The sequence below is a fragment of the Schistocerca americana genome, chromosome 6 (genome assembly GCF_021461395.2).
Source record: "Schistocerca americana isolate TAMUIC-IGC-003095 chromosome 6, iqSchAmer2.1, whole genome shotgun sequence".
Taxonomy (NCBI): domain Eukaryota; kingdom Metazoa; phylum Arthropoda; class Insecta; order Orthoptera; family Acrididae; genus Schistocerca; species Schistocerca americana.
In genome coordinates this window covers 11,583,663-11,605,090 of record NC_060124.1, presented here as the reverse complement: position 1 = coordinate 11,605,090, position 21,428 = coordinate 11,583,663, and the positions used below count along the sequence as shown (strand labels likewise).

At 45.2% G+C, this 21,428-nt stretch overlaps 1 protein-coding gene across 1 annotated transcript in view; it reads left to right on the top strand.

The window, feature by feature from the left end:
* The window catches only part of LOC124619674 (radial spoke head 1 homolog), a 139,073-nt gene that overhangs the window by 95,388 nt on the left and 22,257 nt on the right, over positions 1-21,428 (top strand). The window contains exons 5-6 of the mRNA XM_047146216.1: positions 5,074-5,322; positions 11,480-11,651. Of these exons, the coding sequence (XP_047002172.1) occupies positions 5,074-5,322; positions 11,480-11,651 (421 nt within the window). The remainder of the gene's footprint in view (positions 1-5,073; positions 5,323-11,479; positions 11,652-21,428) is intronic.

Below are 21,428 nucleotides of genomic sequence, written 5' to 3'. Positions count from 1 at the left end.
AAGTCTTCAGCCTTCAGCCCATTTGAATTTAACTTCTTTACTTCAGCCTAACCAAAGAACTGTTTTAAGATAAGGCTTGTCTTTTAAATTTCTGATTATGCTTCCGTTTTAAGTTACTGGCCTACAGCCGTTTTTAAATTAAAGTGGCTTTCAGCTGGTAATTAAGTCTCAAAGATTAAAGCTGTGTGTTAACAAATTTTTGGGCTCTTGTAATGTTTGATCAAACAATAAAGATGTAAAACTTCCTGGCAGATTAAAACTGTGTGCCCGACCGAGACTCGAACTTGGGACCTTTGCCTTTCGCGGGCAAGTGCTCTACCATCTGAGCTACCGAAGCACGACTCACGCCCGGTACTCTCAGCTCTACTTCTGCCAGTATCTCGTCTCCTACCTTCCAAACTTTACAGAAGCTCTTCTGCGAACCTTGCAGAACTAGCACTCCTGAAAGAAAGGATATTGCGGAGACATGGCTTAGCCACAGCCTGCAAGGTTCGCAGGAGAGCTTCTGTAAAGTTTGGAAGGTAGGAGACGAGGTACTGGCAGAAGTGAAGCTGTGAGTACCGGACGTGAGTCGTGCTTCGGTAGCTCAGTTGGTAGAGCACTTGCCCGCGAAAGGCAAAGGTCCCGAGTTCGAGTCTCGGTCGGGCACACAGTTTTAATCTGCCACGAAGTTTCATATCAGCGCACACTCCGCTGCAGAGTGAAAATCTCATTCTGGAAACATCCCCCAGGCTGTGGCTAAGCCATGTCTCCGCAATATCCTTTCTTTCAGGAGTGCTAGTTCTGCAAGGTTCGCAGGAGAGCTTCTGTAAAGTTTGGAAGGTAGGAGACGAGGTACTGGCAGAAGTGAAGCTGTGAGTACCGGACGTGAGTCGTGCTTCGGTAGCTCAGTTGGTAGAGCACTTGCCCGCGAAAGGCAAAGGTCCCGAGTTCGAGTCTCGGTCGGGCACACAGTTTTAATCTGCCAGGAAGTTTCATATCAGCGCACACTCCGCTGCAGAGTGAAAATCTCATTCTGGAAACATCCCCCAGGCTGTGGCTAAGCCATGTCTCCGCAATATCCTTTCTTTCAGGAGTGCTAGTTCTGCAAGGTTCGCAGGAGAGCTTCTGTAAAGTTTGGAAGGTAGGAGACGAGATACTGGCAGAAGTAGAGCTGTGAGTACCGGACGTGAGTCGTGCTTCGGTAGCTCAGATGGTAGAGCACTTGCCCGCGAAAGGCAAAGGTCCCGAGTTCGAGTCTCGGTCGGGCACACAGTTTTAATCTGCCAGGAAGTTTCATATCAGCGCACACTCCGCTGCAGAGTGAAAATCTCATTCTGGAATAAAGATGTATGTTCGAGTGTAACTGACAGCCCCTTATTTTGACCCCTTTCCACTATTTATACTATCTGTCCTGTCCTGTGGGTTAACCAGGGCATTTCAGTAGCCTCTGTGAAAACTCTAATCTCTAATCTTTTTCCATTCTTTGATTTTTGTCGTCTAAATCTCGGTGCGGCAATGTTACTGAGAGTAGACCGCCAAGGTAGAAGAGCTGATCTCAAGGTGCCTGTTATGATTCTCATGGTATCGTTCAAATGAATATCCACTTTACTGACATGCACACTCTTGTACCACACTGATTCGCAATATGCAGCCACGAAATATACAAGAGACAAGGCCTCTCCATGGAAAGTGTCAGCTTGAGTCCCCCCCCCCCCTCCCCGCAACAACTTCCAACTAGGACAGCGTTGATCCTAATCTTTAACTTTTCTGAAAGTGGCCTGAGGTGAGTGCTAGATGATAGTGAACATAGTATACTTAATCGTTTTTGTTACAGAAGATTGAGTTTTAGTGGCTGGTTTGCTAAGCAGTTGTTGAGGGTTAAACTGTCACTTCAGTATTTGTAGGGTTAGGGCACAGCCTACAATTTCTGTAATAATCACCAAGTACTTCCAGAACTTGTGTGAGCACATTTTCTCCACGTTCGAGGCCCTTGCTTTGAAATGCAACGGCAGTACAATCTGCGCACCAGAACTTCCAGTATACTGTTTCTGATATGTCACTGATGAACAGATTGACCAACAGAGTGGGGACAGGACAGATCCTTGTGATAGACCGTTCTTGACTCTATATGATTTCTTCATTTTGTCTTGGAGGCAGACTCGGAAACATCGGTTTTTCAAAATGTTGGACAGTAGTGGACTGTAGGGTTTCCAGTTCCAATGAACATAACACAAGATATTTAATTCATTGTTATTGGTGACCAAGTATTGCCCTTTGCTCCGCATGTTAATGGGCATGCTGTGGACACTTCCATTTTTCAAGATGCAGGAATATGTTCCCGCTGCTGCACGCACGCCTTCCTGATCTGACGAACGCTCAGTCTCCTTGTTGAACCTCGATGGAGCTCTAAACCGTCCAGTCTTAATCCCATATACAATGTGTCAGACTATTTGAAATAACGGATGAAACGTAGCAGTAGACATTCCCACAGCTTTGTTCCTTTACGGGATCTAATCATAAAGGAGTCGCTTGACCCAGATACGACAAACGTGAATAACTCTTTTTGGACTCACTTCCTCGTCGAATCGCAGCATATATCAATGGTTACAGAGCTTACGAGCTTACGGAATATCGGACCAGGTTTGTGATTGGATTCAGGATTTCCTAGAAGAAAGAACACAACATGTCATTCTTAACGGTTCAAAATCTGCAGATGTAGAGGTAATTTCGGGAGTACCGCAGGGAAGCGTGATAGGACCTTTATTGTTTACAATATACATAAATGACTTGGTTGACAACATCGGTAGCTCCGTGAGGCTATTTGCAGATGACACGGTTGTCTACAAGAAAGTAGCAACATCAGAAGACTCGTACGTACTCCAGGAGGACCTGCAGAGGATTAATGCATGGTGCGACAGCTGGCAGCTTTCCCTAAACGTAGATAAATGTAATATAATGCGCATACATAGGGGCAGAAATCCATTCCAGTACGATTATGCCATAGGTGGTAAATCATTGGAAGCGGTAACGACCGTAAAATACTTAGGAGTTACTATCCGGAGCGATCTGAAGTGGAATGATCACATAAAACAAATAGTGGGAAAAGCAGGCACCAGGTTGAGATTCATAGGAAGAATTCTAAGAAAATGTGACTCATCGACGAAAGTAGTAGCTTACAAAACGCTTGTTCGTCCGATTCTTGAGTATTGCTCATCAGTATGGGACCCTTACCAGGTTGGATTAATAGAAGAGATAGACATGATCCAGCGAAAAGCAGCGCGATTCGTCATGGGGACATTTAGTCAGCGCGAGAGCGTTACGGAGATGCTGAACAAGCTCCAGTGGCGGACGCTTCAAGAAAGGCGTTACGCAATACGGAGAGGTTTATTATCGAAATTACGAGAGAGCACATTCCGGGAAGAGATGGGCAACATATTACTACCGCCCACATATATCTCGCGTAATGATCACAACGAAAAGATCCGAGAAATTAGAGCAAATACGGAGACTTACAAGCAGTCGTTCTTCCCACGCACAATTCGTGAATGGAACAGGGAAGGGGGGATCAGATAGTGGTACAATAAGTACCCTCCGCCACACACCGTAAGGTGGCTCGCGGAGTATAGATGTAGATGTAGATGTATTGGCTTAATGTCTCCTGGGAAATGACACATCTTTTCTCACCAGAGCCTGTCGCTCTATTCGCCGAACGTATCAGACAAACTTTGCACTAGGGACATTGTATGAGAGTATTTTCAAAAGTTCGCAGAATCACCACCAGATGTCAGCGCTAGCGCAACGAGTTTCCCGTAAAATAATAAATCATTCTGTACGAGTAAACACGTGATTTTTGAGTGTTCTGTGTAGAGATCTACGGTGCGGAACTCTCTCTATTGTTGTTGCAGTATACTGATTTGTGTAGATGCAAAAAATCGAGATTCAAGCAATGATTAAGTACTTCGTATAAAAAGGTATTAAAATAAAGTAAATTCGTAACTGTTTTCAGAATACAATGGGGCCCTTGCTCCTTTTATATTCAGCTGTTTCCAAATGGATAAACGAGTTTAATTTTATTTGGTGCAGCGTAGATGATGATCCACGAAAATGTGCCACTACCACGAAACTGTTGCAGAAGTGCACAAAATGGTCATGAAGAATCGCTGACCGAAAGTGCGAGGAATTTCTAAAGTTGTAAGGATGTCTGAAGTTGTAGGCCTGTCGTCTAAATGGGCATATCACACTTTAAGAGTGGAATTGGATGTGAAAAAAATATGTGCAAGATGGACTCAGGACGCAGATCAGAAACTCATCAGAATGGAAATTCCCGAACAATGTGTGACCCGTCTCCAGAGCAACGAACAAGATTTTTTTCCGTGGTTTGTAACCGTAGATGAGGCTTGGGTCCACTACTGTACCCCAGAAACGAAACAACAGCCATAGCAATGGAAACATGTAGATCCACCACCAGCATCGCCACCACCACCACCAGCAGCACCAAAGGAAGCAAAAGCAATACGGTCAGCTGGAAAGTTCATGGCATCACGTTCGCGGGGTGCGAAAGCGACTACTACACTAACCTCCTGGATCAACTACAGCAAGAGATACGCGAAAAAAGGTCAAGATTGGGTAGGAGGGAAGTCAATTTTCATCAAGACAACGCGCGCCTACATACAAGAAGTATCTTTGCCATGGTAAAAGTACATAAATTAAGACACGAATTGTTGTCTCACCCGCCTTACTCTCCTGATTTCGCTCCATAAGACTTCCATCTCTTCCCCAAGCTCGGTGGACGGTGATTCTTTTCAAACGAAGAACTGTCAGCCGAAGTTGATGGGTATTTTACAGACCTGGACGAATCTAATTTTCGAGATGGGATCAAGGAACTGGAATATCGCTACAGCAAGTGCGTTAGTGTACAAGAACGCTACGTTGAAGCGAAAAAAAGTTTCAGTAAGGTAAGTAGTTTCCTCCTGTTCCATTTCGAGAAATTTTCAACCAATCCTCGTACAGTAGTCGACCACAAAATGGAGAATGATTTAAATATACAGTAACTTATACGGTTTAGTTAATACTGTTTGTTTGTGGTGGCAGCCGTTAGGATCAGGCGCGTACTGGTTCGAGTCGGGCTGCGTGCAGCTGGGCAACTACTTGATGGCGAGGGACCCCGAGCTGGAGTTCGGGGAAGAAGAACCGGTTCGGCCGCCGCCGACTGGCGAGGACGCCGGGGCGGAGGAGGAGGAGGGGGAGTGGCCGCCGCGTGGGGAGGTGGCGCTGTGGCGCGCGCACTCGCTGCGCCCCTTCCGGCCGGACATCATGCCTCCGGAGCCCGTCTCGCTCAAGGTACGGAGGCAACTGCACTGCCACCTGCTCCAGGCCTATTATTTCTGCAGTGGACTTCCAACGACATGTTGAAAATGGTTCAAATGGCTCTGAGCACCATGAGGCTTAACATCTGTGGTCATTAGTCCCCTATAACATAGAACTACTTAAACCTAACTAACCTAAGGACATCACACACATCCATGCCCGAGGCAGGATTCGAACCTGCGACCGTAGCAGTCGCGAGGTTCCAGACTGAAGCGCCTAGAACCGCTCGGCCACACCGGCCGGCGACGACATGTTGAGTTCATGCCAAGTCAAGATGCTGGACTACGTCGGACAAAAGAAGATCCGACGTGATATTAGTATGTATCCCATGACTTTTGTCACCTCAGGTTACATTGGTCAGTTCAAACACGCTATACACTGAATGATCAAAAGTAACCTAACACCCCTACGCAGTGCGGTATTGACAACTAGATGTCACGAGAGGCGTATCTGCTGGTATAAAAGGAACCGTGGAGTACTATGTTGGCAGTACCGGGCTCTGAAACCCGCCGCGCGCACTCCACGACTCTAGTCGATGCGTTTGCTTCATGAAGAAACGGGCATTCCACTAGTACAGGATAGATATCGGCAATATGCTCTGGCATTTTGCGAAAAGATGGGTCGTCTACAAATCAGGTCATCAGGACGTGGACCACCAACCAGTTCACAGGACGACAGCAAGGTGATCTGACCTGCTGCGGAAGTAATTCTGCCCGCAACAGACTGAGAGGAAAACAGGGTCGGGGCGGGGACCATGAAGCAATTGATACTACCGTCGCACACACTCCCCAGAGGCCAGTTCATCAAGGCAGGACATCACATCTCCGCAGCAAGATGGTCAGCAGGAATAAAATGCAAATGCGATAGTGCAGTGCGTGTTTTATATAAAATTACCATGCATCTACATCTACATCCATACTCCGCAAGCCACCTGACGGTGTGTGGCGGAGGGTACTTTGAGTACCTCTATCGGTTCTCCCTTCTATTCCAGTCTCCTATTGTTCGTGGAAACAAGGATTGTCGGTATGCCTCTGTGTGGGCTCTAATCTCTCTGATTTTATCCTCATGGTCTCTTCGCGAGGTGTACGTAGGAAGGAGCAAGATACTCCTTGACTCCTCGGTGAAGGTATGTTCTCGAAACTTCAACAAAAGCCCGTACCGAGCTACTGAGCGTCTCTCCTGCACAGTCTTCCACTGGAGTTTATCTATCATCTCCGTAACGCTTTCGCGATTACTAAATGATCTTGTAACGAAGCGCGCTGCTCTCCGTTGGATCTTCTCTATGTCTTCTATCAACCCTATCTGGTACGAATCCCACACTGCTGAGCAGTATTCAAGCAGAGGGCGAACAAGCGTACTGTAACCTACTTGCTTTGTTTTCGGATTGCATTTCCTTAGGATTCTTCCAATGAATCTCAGTCTGGCATCTGCTTTACCGACGATCAACTTTATATGATCATTCCATTTTAAATCACTCCTAATGCGTACTCCCAGATATTTTATGGAATTAACTGCTTCCAGTTGCTGACCTGCTATTTTGTAGCTAAATGATAAGGGATCTTTCTTTCTATATATTCGCAGCACATTACACACTTGTCTACATTGAGATTCAATTGCCATTCCCTGCACCATGCGTCAATTCGCTGCAGATGCAATGCAATGTTCCTTTGCATCGTAATGTTGTAAAACACAGACACTGCAGTATCGTATCTACCCGCCGACAACGGGGAAGCGAATTTCAAGTAAGGTGTCTCCTCTGTACGGGAATGTATACAATGGATGCACGAGTACAGGTTGTAGATACACAGTTGACGGCATACAGGAGTTTAGGTCTGCCCGTGAGTCGTGCTCGGATAGCCAGATGGTAAGGCGACAGCTCGCAAAAGATTCGGGTTCGAGTTCCGGTCCGGCGCAAATTTTTCACTATCGTCAATCCATTATACAGCTGATGATTGTTCATATTCGCAGCTGCGAATACATTTCATGTATAATATGCAAGTGTTCAACCTGCGCGCCATCCAAGCAAGCAATCCTTGTCAGTCAGCAGTGGCAGTGGCTGTGTATTGTCAGCAGAGAAGCAGGAACAGCAGAATTGGCCTGTCAGGAGAGCTCCGTGATATCGAACGTGGACTGGTCACTGGATGTCACCTGACTAACATACGCATCAGGGATATTTCCAGCCTTCTAAGGCTCCCAAAATCGACTGCTGGTGACGAGATTATGGAGTGCAGTCGCCAAGGAACAACCACGTCTAAACCAAGCCCAGGCAGACCTCACGGAGTGATGAATCACGCTATACCCTGTGGCAGTCCGATGGAAGGGTTTGCTTTATGGGGAGTGCCTGGAGGAAGTTACCTGCCTTCATGTGTAGTGGCAATAGAAAAGCACGGAGGAGCTGTTGTTACGGTATGGGGGCGTTTCTTGTGGTGTGATTCCCTTCCTGCGTTTAAGAAGTCGCCAAATGCGGAAGAATATGAACATATTTTAAAGCATTGTGCATTGCGTACAGCAGAGGATAATTAGGAGACGACAAGTTAACCCTCGGTCCTATCTACACGGTGGTCCATTGATAGTGACCGGGCCAAATATCTCACGAAATGAGCATCAAACGAAAAAAACTACAAAGAACGAAACTTGTCTAGCTTGAAGGGGGAAACCAGATGGCGCTATGGTTGGCCCGCTAGATTGCGCTGCCATAGGTCATACGGATATCAACTGCGTTTTTTTTTTTTAAGTAGGAACCCCCATTTTTATTACATATTCGAGTAGTACGTAAAGGAATATAAATGTTTTAGTTGGACCACTTTTTTCGCTTTGTGATAGATGGCGCTGTAATAGTCACAAACATATGGCTCATAATTTTAGACGAACAGTTGGTAACACATAGGTTTTTAAAATTAAAATACAGAACGTAGGTACGTTTGAACATTTTATTTTGATTGTTCCAATGTCATACATGTACCTTTCTCATCTTATCATTTCTGAGAACGCGTGCTGTTACAGCTTGATTACCTGTAAATACCACATTAATGCAATAAATGCTCAAAATTATATCCGTCAACCTCAATGGCAGCGCCATCTAGCGGGTCAACCATAGCGCCATCTGGTTTTCCCCTTCAACCTAGACAAGTTTCGTTCTTTGTAGTTTTTTTCTTTTTTCGTTTGACGCTTATTTTGTGTGATATTTGGCCCGGTCACGATCAATGGGCCACCCTGTATAAGCGATATTCCACGTAAAAACATTTTCAAAGTCAGATTACTTTACAAATGAATTAATGTGTTAAATATTTGCCTCTAAGCATGTGAGTGAAAAAAGGTTTCGGAAAGCTTTGAAAGTTTGTTGGAAGTCGCTAAATACTGTCGTTAGAAACACTGGATGAATAAAAACAGAGTAATTTCCACTCCACTTTAAACAAAAGATTTTGTGACGTCATTTCTCCTGAGCTGTGTGTCGTACAATGACATATTTTTGCAGATACATTCAACTGTATACGTGAATACTGTTTGCAAAATGTATTGCGAATACAGTAAGCAGTAGGAAGAGATAAATTAAAGCGTCATGCCAGATTTTGAAGTTTTACTACATCGACAACGGAAATGTAGTGAGCTATAAACCTTTTCCTTTCATCATTTTTTGAGGAGTAGCAGCGAGAAACATTTTCGAAATGGTTTGACTGAAGCCGCTAAGTGCTTTCATTCTCGCATACTGTGTGAATAAGGTCAGGGCATTTGCGCGCCGTCAGTTGCGTTGCATCGACACAAATACAGTTTCTAACTGCAATAGTTGCCCTATGACCTCAGCATATGATTACACCTTTTAACAAGTACATTAAGACAGCATTTTATATTTTTAAATTCGATCAATAGCTTTGCGAAATAATGAAAATCAAATTTTGATGCCTCTTGAAGCAGTTATACTGGCAACCTGAAAATTGGTCGGAGTACCGTGCCCCAAGTTCCTGGGATAATATTTTAGCAATATAGATGATTGTTTATGTCACCATGACAATGCACCTTGTCATAAAGTAGCAGCTGTAAAGTGATGGTTTGTGGACGATAACATTCCCGAAATGGACTGGCCTACCCAGAGTCCCGGCCTGAATCAATGGAACACCACCGCGATTAGTTAGAACGTCAGCTTCGCTCCAGACCCCAGCGTCCGACATCACTACCTTCACTGGTTTCGGCTCTTGAAGAATAATAGGCCCCCATTCCTCCGCAGACATTCGGAACGTCATTAGTGGTGTCGCCAGCAATGTTCAAGCCACCATAAAGGTGAAGGGTGGACACATCTCACATCAATGCCCATTAACAGGTGTCCGGATACTTTTGATCAGATAGTGTATATCTCATCAATCATTCAGTACACTACGACAAGTTGCTGAATGCACGTATTACGCAGCAAAGCGAAATGGCGCTGGTGTAGGTGGCAGCACCATCGTGTTTAAGCCGGGGGAAGAGGGAGGAGGTGTAATAACAGCACACATTCTCGTATTCTTACGGGACGCCCTACATGTCTCTACGCCAAAATCCTTGCATAACAGAACTATTAAATATTGAACGGCACTTTCGTTTCACAATATCTTTTATAGTTCTCGCACGCTTTCAAAGTCACAAAAATGGTTCAAATGGCTCTGAGCACTATGCGACTTAACTTCTGAGGTCATCAGTCGCCTAGAAATTAGAACTAATTAAACCTAACTAAACCAAGGACATCATACACATCCATGCCCGAGGTAGGATTCGAACCTGCGACCGTAGCGGACGCTCAGCTCCAGACTGTAGCGCCTAGAACCGCACGGCCACTCCAGCCGGCGGTGCTTGTGTTGACATGCGACTCATTGCTCTACAGTACTAGCATCAAGCACATCAGTACGTAGCATCAACAGGTTTAGTGTTCATCACGAACGTGGTTTTGCAGTCAGTGCAATGTTTACAAATGCGGAGTTGGCAGATGCCCATTTGATGTATAGATTAGCACGGGGCAATAGCCGTGGCGCAGTACGTTTGTATCGAGACAGATTTCCAGAACGGTGTCCCGACAGGAAGACGTTCGAAGCAATTGATCGGCGTCTTAGGGAGCACGGAACATTCCAGCCTATGACTCGCGACTGGGGAAGACCTAGAACGACGAGGTCACCTGCAATGGACGAGGCAATTCTTCGTGCAGTTGACGATAACCCTAATGTCAGCGTCAGAGAAGTTGCTGCTGTACAAGGTAACGTTGACCACGTCACTGTATGGAGAGTGCTACGGGAGAACGAGTTGTTTCCGTACCATGTACAGCGTGTGCAGGCACTATCAGCAGCTGATTGGCCTCCACGGCCACACTTCTGCGAATGGTTCATCCAACAATGTGTCAATCCTCACTTCAGTGCAAGTGTTCTGCTGCTGTGTGTTTCCATTCCATGATTAATGTGATTTGAAGAGAAGTAATAAAGTGAGCTCTAACATGGAAAGTAAGCGTTTCCGGACACATGTCCACATAACATATTTTCTTTCTTTGTGTGTGAGGAATGTTTCCTGAAAGTTTGGCCGTACCTTTTTGTAACACCCTGTATACAGTGTACGTGTACGGCCACACGTTTCGTCAGAATAAACTACCGGTCGCCTTAATTCTGATGATTCACTTTTTTTGTTAAAAAATAAGTATAATGCGATATGTATCTCGTTCGGACGTAATGACTCCTTTCTTGTGCCGGCCGCGGTGGTCGTGCGGTTCTAGGCGCTGCAGTCCGGAACCGCGCTGCTGCTACGGTCGCAGGTTCGAATCCTGCCTCGGGCATGGATGTGTGTGATGTCCTTAGGTTAGTTAGGTTTAAGTAGTTCTAAGTTCTAGGGGACTGATGACCTAAGATGTTAAGTCCCATAGCGCTCAGAGCCATTTGAGCCATCCTTTCTTGTGACACATATCAGAATCACTAAAACAGGCCTACGTGGGAAAAATAAGTCATTTTCTTAACGTGAAACATCGGAAATTTACAGCGTTTTCCTTCGTCACTAAGCTGGACATAATAAACTCATTTTTGAATCTCGTATAAATACATATGTCTCAGCCAAGGATAACTGCTGCATACCGAGTTGTTTTTTTTTTGGCAAGCCTTTAGCCATCTGACGCTTTTCTGTGCAGATTACGGACTCTCGGGAGTCGATCCCCGTGGAGGTCCCAGAGGAGCCTGTGGAAGAGGAGCCACCGCTGGAGATAGACGACCAGCTGTTCATGCGGTCGCCGCCGCCTGAGGCCATCGAACCGGAGGAGGCGGTGCCCGAGGAGGGCTGGCCCTTCGACGAGGAGGACGCCCGTAAGTACTGATCGCACGCTGGAGTATAGCGCAGCTCACTGAAATTGCCACAACAGGGGGGATACCGATAGCGAAATTTTACTTTCGTGCATGGACAGTATATTATGTAAATATATGATTCAATTTGTAGGTGATCTGGGGATGTATAAGGTACGAAATCGAATATACAGTGCTACCATATTTGGCAGCAACAATGGCTCTAGCCTGGATTGGTATGGAGTCGAACTGAGCTCGGATAACAGATACGGGTACATCATTCCACGCTGCTTCAATCCTGTGCCACAGTTTATCAATCGTAGAGGCTTGCATATAGTGGCAATCCAGCAACAAATGTTTTCAGTGGATGAAAGATCTGAAGGAGGTGCTGTAAAGGTCAGCAGTCGAACACCGTCTTTATCGACATAAATCGGGTAAACACAGGCATCATGAAGCCTTGGGCTGTCTCCTTGAAAGATAACGTGACGGACACCAAGAGGAGAGGACACAGCCACCGTCCTGAACATAACGTAAACATAACGGTTGGTGTAAAAACTGCCGGCTATGTGGATCAGAGTTGATGGTGATGTGCACCCAGTTGCACCATGACGAATGAAATTTGGCAACGATCTTTTTCCTCAGGGCCTCCAAACTCCGATACATGCAAGATGATGCTGTGCGCAAAACCGGTACTTGTCTGAAACGTCGACATTGTTCCACTTCTATGTCCAGGGCTGTAGTTGAGCGCATCTCGGTCAGCGTGCTTGTCTCTGCTGCCACTTGAAGGGAAGCGAGACTATGATCACCATCCAGATAGTCCGTAATGGTCCAAACGTCATAGAATGAAGGCTTTCACGGCAGGAGTTGTCATCACTTAACATTTCCGGGCTGAGATGCCGTGGTCCATACATAAGACTCTCCCAAGACATAAAAGGGGGGTGATTAAAACATTAATAGACAGGGCGCACAAAATATGTGAACCAGCTCACTTAGATGATGAGATTGAACACCTTAGAGCGCCCTTCAAGAAGAATGGGTACTCTAAGAGAGAGATAGATCGTGCACTACGCCCTAGACTGACAACTAAGACGAACGAGGATCGACACCAACCCACGGGGAAAGTGTTCTAACCTTTCATCAGTAAGGTCGCTGACCGTACTGGAAAAATTTTAAGCAAGTACGATGTGGAAACTGTTTTCAGACCCACTACGAAAATAAAAGAATGTTTAAAATCCGCAAAAGGTAAACGACATCCTCTAGCTACACCAGGTGTCTATAAAATTCCGTGCAGTTGTGGAAAGGTCTATATAGGCACGACAAAAAGAAGCGTCAACACCTGTCCGGGTGAACATAAAAGGAACTGCCGCCTCGGGCATATTGATAAATCGGCTGTAGCGGAACATGTGTTTCAGGAAGATGATCACGAAATAAAGTTTAGTGAGACGACCGTCATAGCAAAGACGTCGCATTATTATGCGCGAATGTACAGAGAGGCCATTGAGATAGCCAAATACTGCAATAATTTTAATAGAAAAGATGAAGGCATTAAGGTGGATAAGATATGGGTGCCAACATTGCAGCAACAGCGTGACAGTCGATTAGTTTCAACTGAGAAAGTTGGCAATGTCAGAGATCACACTGCAATATTGTTGCTTTAATTTGTTCTGGAAGCGGTGCTGACAGACAATAAAAGCGGGTTAAAAGCTGTGAGCTATCTGAGGAAGTTAACCTTGCATTACTGCGCAACTGTTTCACCAGGTATCCAGTCTAGCTTACCAAATTCCCAACAAGGCTACATTAATTATAATCTTTTAGTACTCATCTTACGATAACCGGTGATATATATATAAAAAGACAATTTAAAAAAAAGACATAAATCAGTTTATATTTGGACATTTATTATAACATTGATCATTGTTCCGTTAAAATTTCAGCATATCAAACTTGATTCATAACTAAACTGGTGCCTTATTTAGGATTGTGAAAATGTGAGTTTGTAATCTTACGGAACACATCAAATAGGGAGCCAAGATTGGGAGACTACATACAACACTGCATTCATAAAATAACACACGAAGAACGTTGAAACATATCCAAGAGGAAATTAACCACAACCAACCGATTCAGTTTTCACCCAAAGAAGTTACGTTCGTAGCGCAATCCTGTCCGTCATGAAATTACCACACACTGGTATACTAAATTCATACTAACTCTCTGTGAAATCTTCCCGAAAAGAATAGCTGAGGGCTTCTTTGATGCTTACACCACAAGCTTCACGTGCTCAACTTGGTTTACACAAAGAGTGTAACTCCACAATAATTTTGATAATTAAAATAAATTACATCGAAACGCAATTTACAAAAGAAAAACTTCGAACTGGTTACTACTGTCTTTCTATTAACCTGATGGGTCAAACAATTGTATAAGCACGTGGTACTGGTCTCACAAAGTACACCCCACGTGGGTTGAACATAAGGAAAAGTTGCTATATTGAAAAATATTGTCAAGACGAGACGTTATAATCTCACGCACATTCGCATTTAAGATTGATGATGCTAGTTAGAGTTACTGATCAACACGTGGTTCCACTTTGGTCACAAAGTAGTGACAAAGCAACTACCGGAATATATTCTGAACTTCACACGAGAATTACACTGCGTTGCAATTTAAGATAACATTAGATATTTTAGAGCTAAACCTGAAATAAAGGTGATTAAATTTTCAGTTAGGCTGAACTTAAGAAATCCATTGTCCTACGGACTTAGCAGACACGTGCTTAGCCGGAGATCTTACCACTTCAGACGCTCACCGCGGACAGACTGCCGTGGTCCCTTCCTGAGGGTGCCTCCCAAATACACTCCTGGAAATGGAAAAAAGAACACATTGACACCGGTGTGTCAGACCCACCATACTTGCTCCGGACACTGCGAGAGGGCTGTACAAGCAATGATCACACGCACGGCACAGCGGACACACCAGGAACCGCGGTGTTGGCCGTCGAATGGCGCTAGCTGCGCAGCATTTGTGCACCGCCGCCGTCAGTGTCAGCCAGTTTGCCGTGGCATACGGAGCTCCATCGCAGTCTTTAACACTGGTAGCATGCCGCGACAGCGTGGACGTGAACCGTATGTGCAGTTGACGGACTTTGAGCGAGGGCGTATAGTGGGCATGCGGGAGGCCGGGTGGACGTACCGCCGAATTGCTCAACACGTGGGGCGTGAGGTCTCCACAGTACATCGATGTTGTCGCCAGTGGTCGGCGGAAGGTGCACGTGCCCGTCGACCTGGGACTGGACCGCAGCGACGCACGGATGCACGCCAAGACCTTAGGATCCTACGCAGTGCCGTAGGGGACCGCACCGCCACTTCCCAGCAAATTAGGGACACTGTTGCTCCTGGGGTATCGGCGAGGACCATTCGCAACCGTCTCCATGAAGCTGGGCTACGGTCCCGCACACCGTTAGGCCGTCTTCCGCTCACGCCCCAACATCGTGCAGCCCGCCTCCAGTGGTGTCGCGACAGGCGTGAATGGAGGGACGAATGGAGACGTGTCGTCTTCAGCGATGAGAGTCGCTTCTGCCTTGGTGCCAATGATAGTCGTATGCGTGTTTGGCGCCGTGCAGGTGAGCGCCACAATCAGGACTGCATACGACCGAGGCACACAGGGCCAACACCCGGCATCATGGTGTGGGGAGCGATCTCCTACACTGGCCGTACACCACTGGTGATCGTCGAGGGGACACTGAATAGTGCACGGTACATCCAAACCGTCATCGAACCCATCGTTCTACCATTCCTAGACCGGCAAGGGAACTTGCTGTTCCAACAGGACAATGCACGTCCGCATGTATCCCGTGCCACCCAACGTGCTCTAGAAGGTGTAAGTCAACTACCCTGACCAGCAAGATCTCCGGATCTGTCCCCCATTGAGCATGTTTGGGACTGGATGAAGCGTCGTCTCACGCGGTCTGCACGTCCAGCACGAACGCTGGTCCAACTGAGGCGCCAGGTGGAAATGGCATGGCAAGCCGTTCCACAGGACTACATCCAGCATCTCTACGATCGTCTCCATGGGAGAATAGCAGCCTGCATTGCTGCGAAAGGTGGATATACACTGTAGTAGTGCCGACATTGTGCATGCTCTGTTGCCTGTGTCTATGTGCCTGTGGTTCTGTCAGTGTGATCATGTGATGTATCTGACCCCAGGAATGTGTCAATAAAGTTTCCCCTTCCTGGGACAATGAATTCACGGTGTTCTTATTTCAATTTCCAGGAGTGTACAAACGGAAGTGACCAGAGAGGCAGCTTCCTATACCAATATGACAAGGGACAGACAGGACCATACTAGGAATAGAAACCTCTCTGCTTTTAGAAAGCGTAGCTACCTGTTCCAACGTTGGTCCTACTGTTCTCTAGCAGACAGGCTTGTCTGCTACCATCAAGCATGCAACTGGAAATACATTTGCTCATTCATCCTCACACACAGAAGGGAAGGGGGATGACAGTATCTTATCACATACAGTATATAAAAGAAAGCGGATGTAGGTTCCGTATGAGACTGTGTGACATGAATTACATATAAACTGTGTTTTAAAGTGTAGTAGTGTGACAGATCGTTCTTGTTTATGTGTAAAAGTAACACGTTTCACTGCTCAGTCTCCTCCCAGATAGAGTCAGAAACACCACAGTAAATTTAGAAGTGGAATGCATGCCGTAAATGACAACAGATTTAAGAAATTAACATGAAAGGTATCCAACAGAGACCTTTCAACACCACAGCCGACGTCACGTGATTTACAGCGGCTCCCTCTGGACGGCCTATATATATGGCGCTCACTCGCGCTCTCGTTGCAGTTCGCCGATTGTCCTCAGAGGATGCCTTCCGCAGTCGAAGGCGAAACGTCAGGGGAGAGTCTTATGTATGGGCCACGGCATCTCAGCCCGGAAGTGTTAGGTGATGGTCCAAACGTCGTCCCATGCCCCGTGTGGATACCAGTCTGTAAACAAGCCCATTCCCTGACGCAATATGCATGGCATGGCTGTACAGTCCTGTACAGCCTATCGGACAATATGTCAGTCCTCTCAGGTGCTAGTCGATTCTGTATGGAGTTCGGTATGGCCCTCCTAAACGTGTCGATTCCATATTCACAGGGCAGTCGGGGGATTCCGACCAAAGCGAGCAGCAATATCACGTAACGATAAACTGCACTCTCGACAGGTCACTCGTGACACGAGGGATAAAGCGATCGTCTCATGAACAACACACATTCAAATTTGTCTTCTGAATGTGAAATCCACTACGTGATCTTTCCTTGTACAGGATGTCCCAGAGAGAATGGTCAGTACTCAGGATTTGACAGGAACGATCATTCGTAGCAAAAAAGGCTAGTAAACATGGGCTCTAATGTACATACCTTAATAGCCATGGGCACTTGTTCATTTTCGCTATTGTGAAACACCTCTGGTCCATAGTTTCACCTCCCAACCTCCCAGAATATGGAAAGCAAAGAGCTTGTAGGAGAATAAATTTGTTCCACAGTATCGAAGATGAAGAAGAGCTCGTACCTCCTAAATCATGCTTTTTAGAGTGCATGTTTGCTAGACTGTTTCGCTTCGAATTGTTGTTCCCTTCATATTCCTGAAGATTGACCATTACACCTGAAACATCCTGTATACAGAATGCAAATGACGTTACTCCTACCTACTATGCGTGATTCTGCTGGAATACACTTGCATATCTAAGCCCCAAGTACGCCACACGCCATTTCGACGTTTGTTGCATTCCGTCTTCATGGTGTTGTGATCTTTTAATGGCAAACAATGTATGTCCCTCACTGCCCATGACATCGGCAAGTCTGTCGCAAGGGAAAGTTCTCCTTGTTTCTGCGGCTTTTTAATCAGTAGCTGTAACTTATAATTGGGATACCATCACTTTAATAATGCAATGATTACTTTTTAATCGAAGTTGCACGAGATTCTTACTTCGATTAAAAAGTTGTGCGAGGTTCTGAGCTACATTGCCGGTCCAAAATGAACTTTTAATCTACCAGGAAGTTTTATAATGTTTAATTTTTCGCATCTTACAAGGAGACGGCACGAGCGTGGGGTCGGGGATTTCCGAAATTTTGTGTGGTGAAAGAGGACCCCTAACACCTCACCTGGTTAAAATATTAGGACGCACTACCGGGAAAAATCGATCCAAAGTTTCTTAGGTGCCTTATGAGTATAAAATGTTAGTTCGTTGCCGAGCCCCCGTCTGGCCTAGATGTTTCGCCGGCACGGTAGCTCAGCGTGTTCGGTCAGAGGGTTAGCCGCCCTCTGTAATAAAAAAACTGAGTTAATCGATCAACAACGAACTTAAACGGATGATTTACGACGTCCGCCACGAGCAGATGCAACGAACAAAGCGAACAAAATGAGATTAAAAAAAAATGTTTAGGGCTCAGACTCCTACGCCAGAGGTCTCGGGTTCTATTCCTCCTCTGGCACATTTTTTTTCTTCTGTTTCATTTTCTTTTGTTATTCCACCAATTATTCAGAAAGTTTCCCAAACCTACATTATCTTTAACAAATTAGTTACATTATTGAATAAAAATATTTTCTTTTTGTCCAACAACACAATTCATGGCGATGAGTTTTCCATTTTTCATTGTAAAGTATATGAGAGGAAACATTGGGTTTTTAATCAAAATAACAAATTCGATTGTTAAACATTCAATTATAAATAAGAACTGCAGTGGTAATTATCGTAAAAACAAACAAAGCAATAATTTTTGCGACATCTTGCGCAACATATAAAAGCGGATTTTTTACAATCACAGGGCGTTTTCAATAAATCTGTACAAAAATATGCCCCATTACCATTTACGAAAATGTTTTGAGTTTCTGATAATTTTGAGGCAGCCCAGGCATATTGAATGATGTCTCGGAATATTGGTGACGATAACTGATGGTGAATTATAGAATGAATTTTTATACAGTCTTCCCGGGAATTTATTTCACGATTCTCCTGTAGCAATGCGCTGCAATTTTGCAAGCAACAGAAGGAAAAAAGTGCCAGAGGAGGAATCGAACCCGAGACCTCTGGCGTAACGGTCGGACCATTAACCATGTAGACCAGACGGCGGCTCGGCAGTAGACTAACATTTTATACTCATAAGGCACCTAAGAAACTTTGGATCGATTTTTCTCGGGATTTTCCGAGTAGTTCGTCCTAATATTTTAACCACGTGAGGTGTTAGGGGTCCTCTTTCACCACACAAAATTTCGGACAAATCCCGGACCCCACGGTCGTGCCGTCTCCTTGTTAGTGTTCTTTTCAATTTTTCATTTTCGTACAAAAGGCGAAGTTTATGTTGAGATGAGCATGACACAGTCTACATATGGTTCTATAACCAGAATCAGTGCACACAGCCTCTTCGGAGAATCTGGGAACTTGACTCGTAACGAGCTACAAAAGTCAGGTAAATATTCTTCCCCTATGTCACTCAGAACGGGTTCTTATGGGGAGTGTAATTGGCCACCCAAAAAGATTGTCCAGGTAGCTTTCGATGTTATTTTAATTGAAATTTGGGCGTAATTAAGTAAACTGCAAACCTTAGGAAACATCAGCTCAATCAGATAAGGTATGAACTTATTTTTTATACATAATATTTCTAAATTAGAATACGACTAAAAGAACGAGCGTTTTATTCTCTATCTTTTTCTTCAACTCCAAGTTACGCCTAGCGGTGGCAGATGAAGAAGCAGAACTACAACGCTGTTTCTTTTAGTTTCGTTCTGATTTAGATAAATTATGCACAAAAAACTTAGAAGTTTACGTCTGGTACGACTGCATTAGCTTTTCTTACCGTTTGCAGTTTATTTAATTACGCCTAAGTTTCAGTTACAACAAGGTTACTAGTTACCAAGACAGTCTCATAATCCTTGAACAACCAATTAACTTCCCAATAGCTACGTTTTGCGTTTGACGTACGGGAAGAATCACGTGACTTGTTCAGCTCATTGTGCGTCACGTTTCCTCTTTCTCAGAAGAGGGCGTATGAGGTGATTCTGAGCCTCTGGTCGCGTCTGCATCTGTCATCTGAATAGCACTGAAGATCTGTAGGAGTCGTTGAAGATATGTGTCCATACCTCTGGCGTTATGTTTGAATGGAGCACACGGAGGTAGTGAATATAATTCTGCACGTGTCTAATTTTGCACAGCTCTGTCGTCAGTTATTTTGAGGCCCACTGCTTTACGTTAATTCATATAACACAGGAACAGCTGAAATCCAAATACTGTTCTAATGCTAGGTTGGCATAGATGGTGTGAGGCACGATTCCAAAAGTATTATTCTCGGAATTGTGTCCAAAGCAATAAGTCGTCAGGAGCACTATTATCGCGAGTCCTAGAAACATGCAAATCCAAAGTTATTTGAAATAAGCAAATTTTGCCACACTTCAACGTCCGACAGCGACGGTGAGTAGTCGGAGCGTAGAAAAGTGTAGATCTGGCCAGGGTGTCAGGAAGATAGAAAGCCACTGATACGGACTATGACTCACGTTGCGGGCACAACTTAATGGGCTGAAGACATACTGCAGTCGTGACGCCACCAAGGTACCTCTAGGTACTTGTCTACACTTGGAGAAGCCTCAAAGATTATGAATGTTTCTTGTAATTGACTGTTAATTAAAATACGAACACTGAGAGAGGTTTTTCACTGATACCTACGACAGTATTGTTGTCGTTGTTGTTGTTGTGCTCTTCAGTCCGAAAACTGGTTTTATGCAGCAAGACAATACGAGTTATTACCGCAGCCTACATCCATTTGAACTTTATTACTGTATTCATCCCTTGGCCTCTCTCCACAATATTTACCCCTTCACACTTTCTTCCGTTATTAAACTGACAATCCTTTGATGCCTCAGGACGTATCCCATCAACCAGTCCCTTCTTTTAGTCAGTCTGTGCCAACAAATCGTCGTGGAACACAGCACAAAGCTGCATCGCATCCAAGACATACCAGATGTTCGAAATGCCCTCTATCGGATGCACTGTCATGCAGGACACACGTAATCGTACCTTGGGTTACACCGTGGTGGCGGGCCACTTGCCTGGAGCTTATACTAGGGTTCGTCTCAATATCCTGTAGAACACAGTCCTCCAGATCTGGTGTACGTACAGTCCACTGCTTCCTTGGACATTCGTCTGTCTGAAAGGACACATGATCACACAAACGCCCAAAAAGGTCTTGAAATGTTGTATGATGTGTATCGTGTCTGTGAGGGGTACTTGGTTTGTTATAGCCGTGCTGCCTCTCGACAGTTTTCAATCTGCTTGGCCGTACACAAACACCATCTCGGTTTGTTCCCAACATGTACACCGGACCATTCAGCTGCTTGCAATAAGCTGCGTCAACCACACAGCCTGCAACACACAGGGAACACACCGCAAGTGGTCGGATGAGCAGTCATTCGTCAGCACCATCTACTGTGGCAACGATACATTTCTGGACACATGTTCGTGGTGATGTTTGGTTTGTGGGGCGCTCAAATGTGCCGTCATCAGTGCCCGTACAGAGTCCCAATTTTTACACAGGCCAGTTTGTTTACACAGTCCAATCTAGCTTCTGCCCGCTTAGCTGGCTGGTAACGTGCTTACCTTGCGTGCAGCGCGCCCGGGTCCGATTCCCGGATGGGTTGGAGATTAGGGAACTAGGGATACTAACTACTGCTTCCCAATATATTTATTCCTTAATGAAATATGTCATTAAAAATATATCACTTTTTCAAACCAACAGCTCAATTCATGGAATCAATA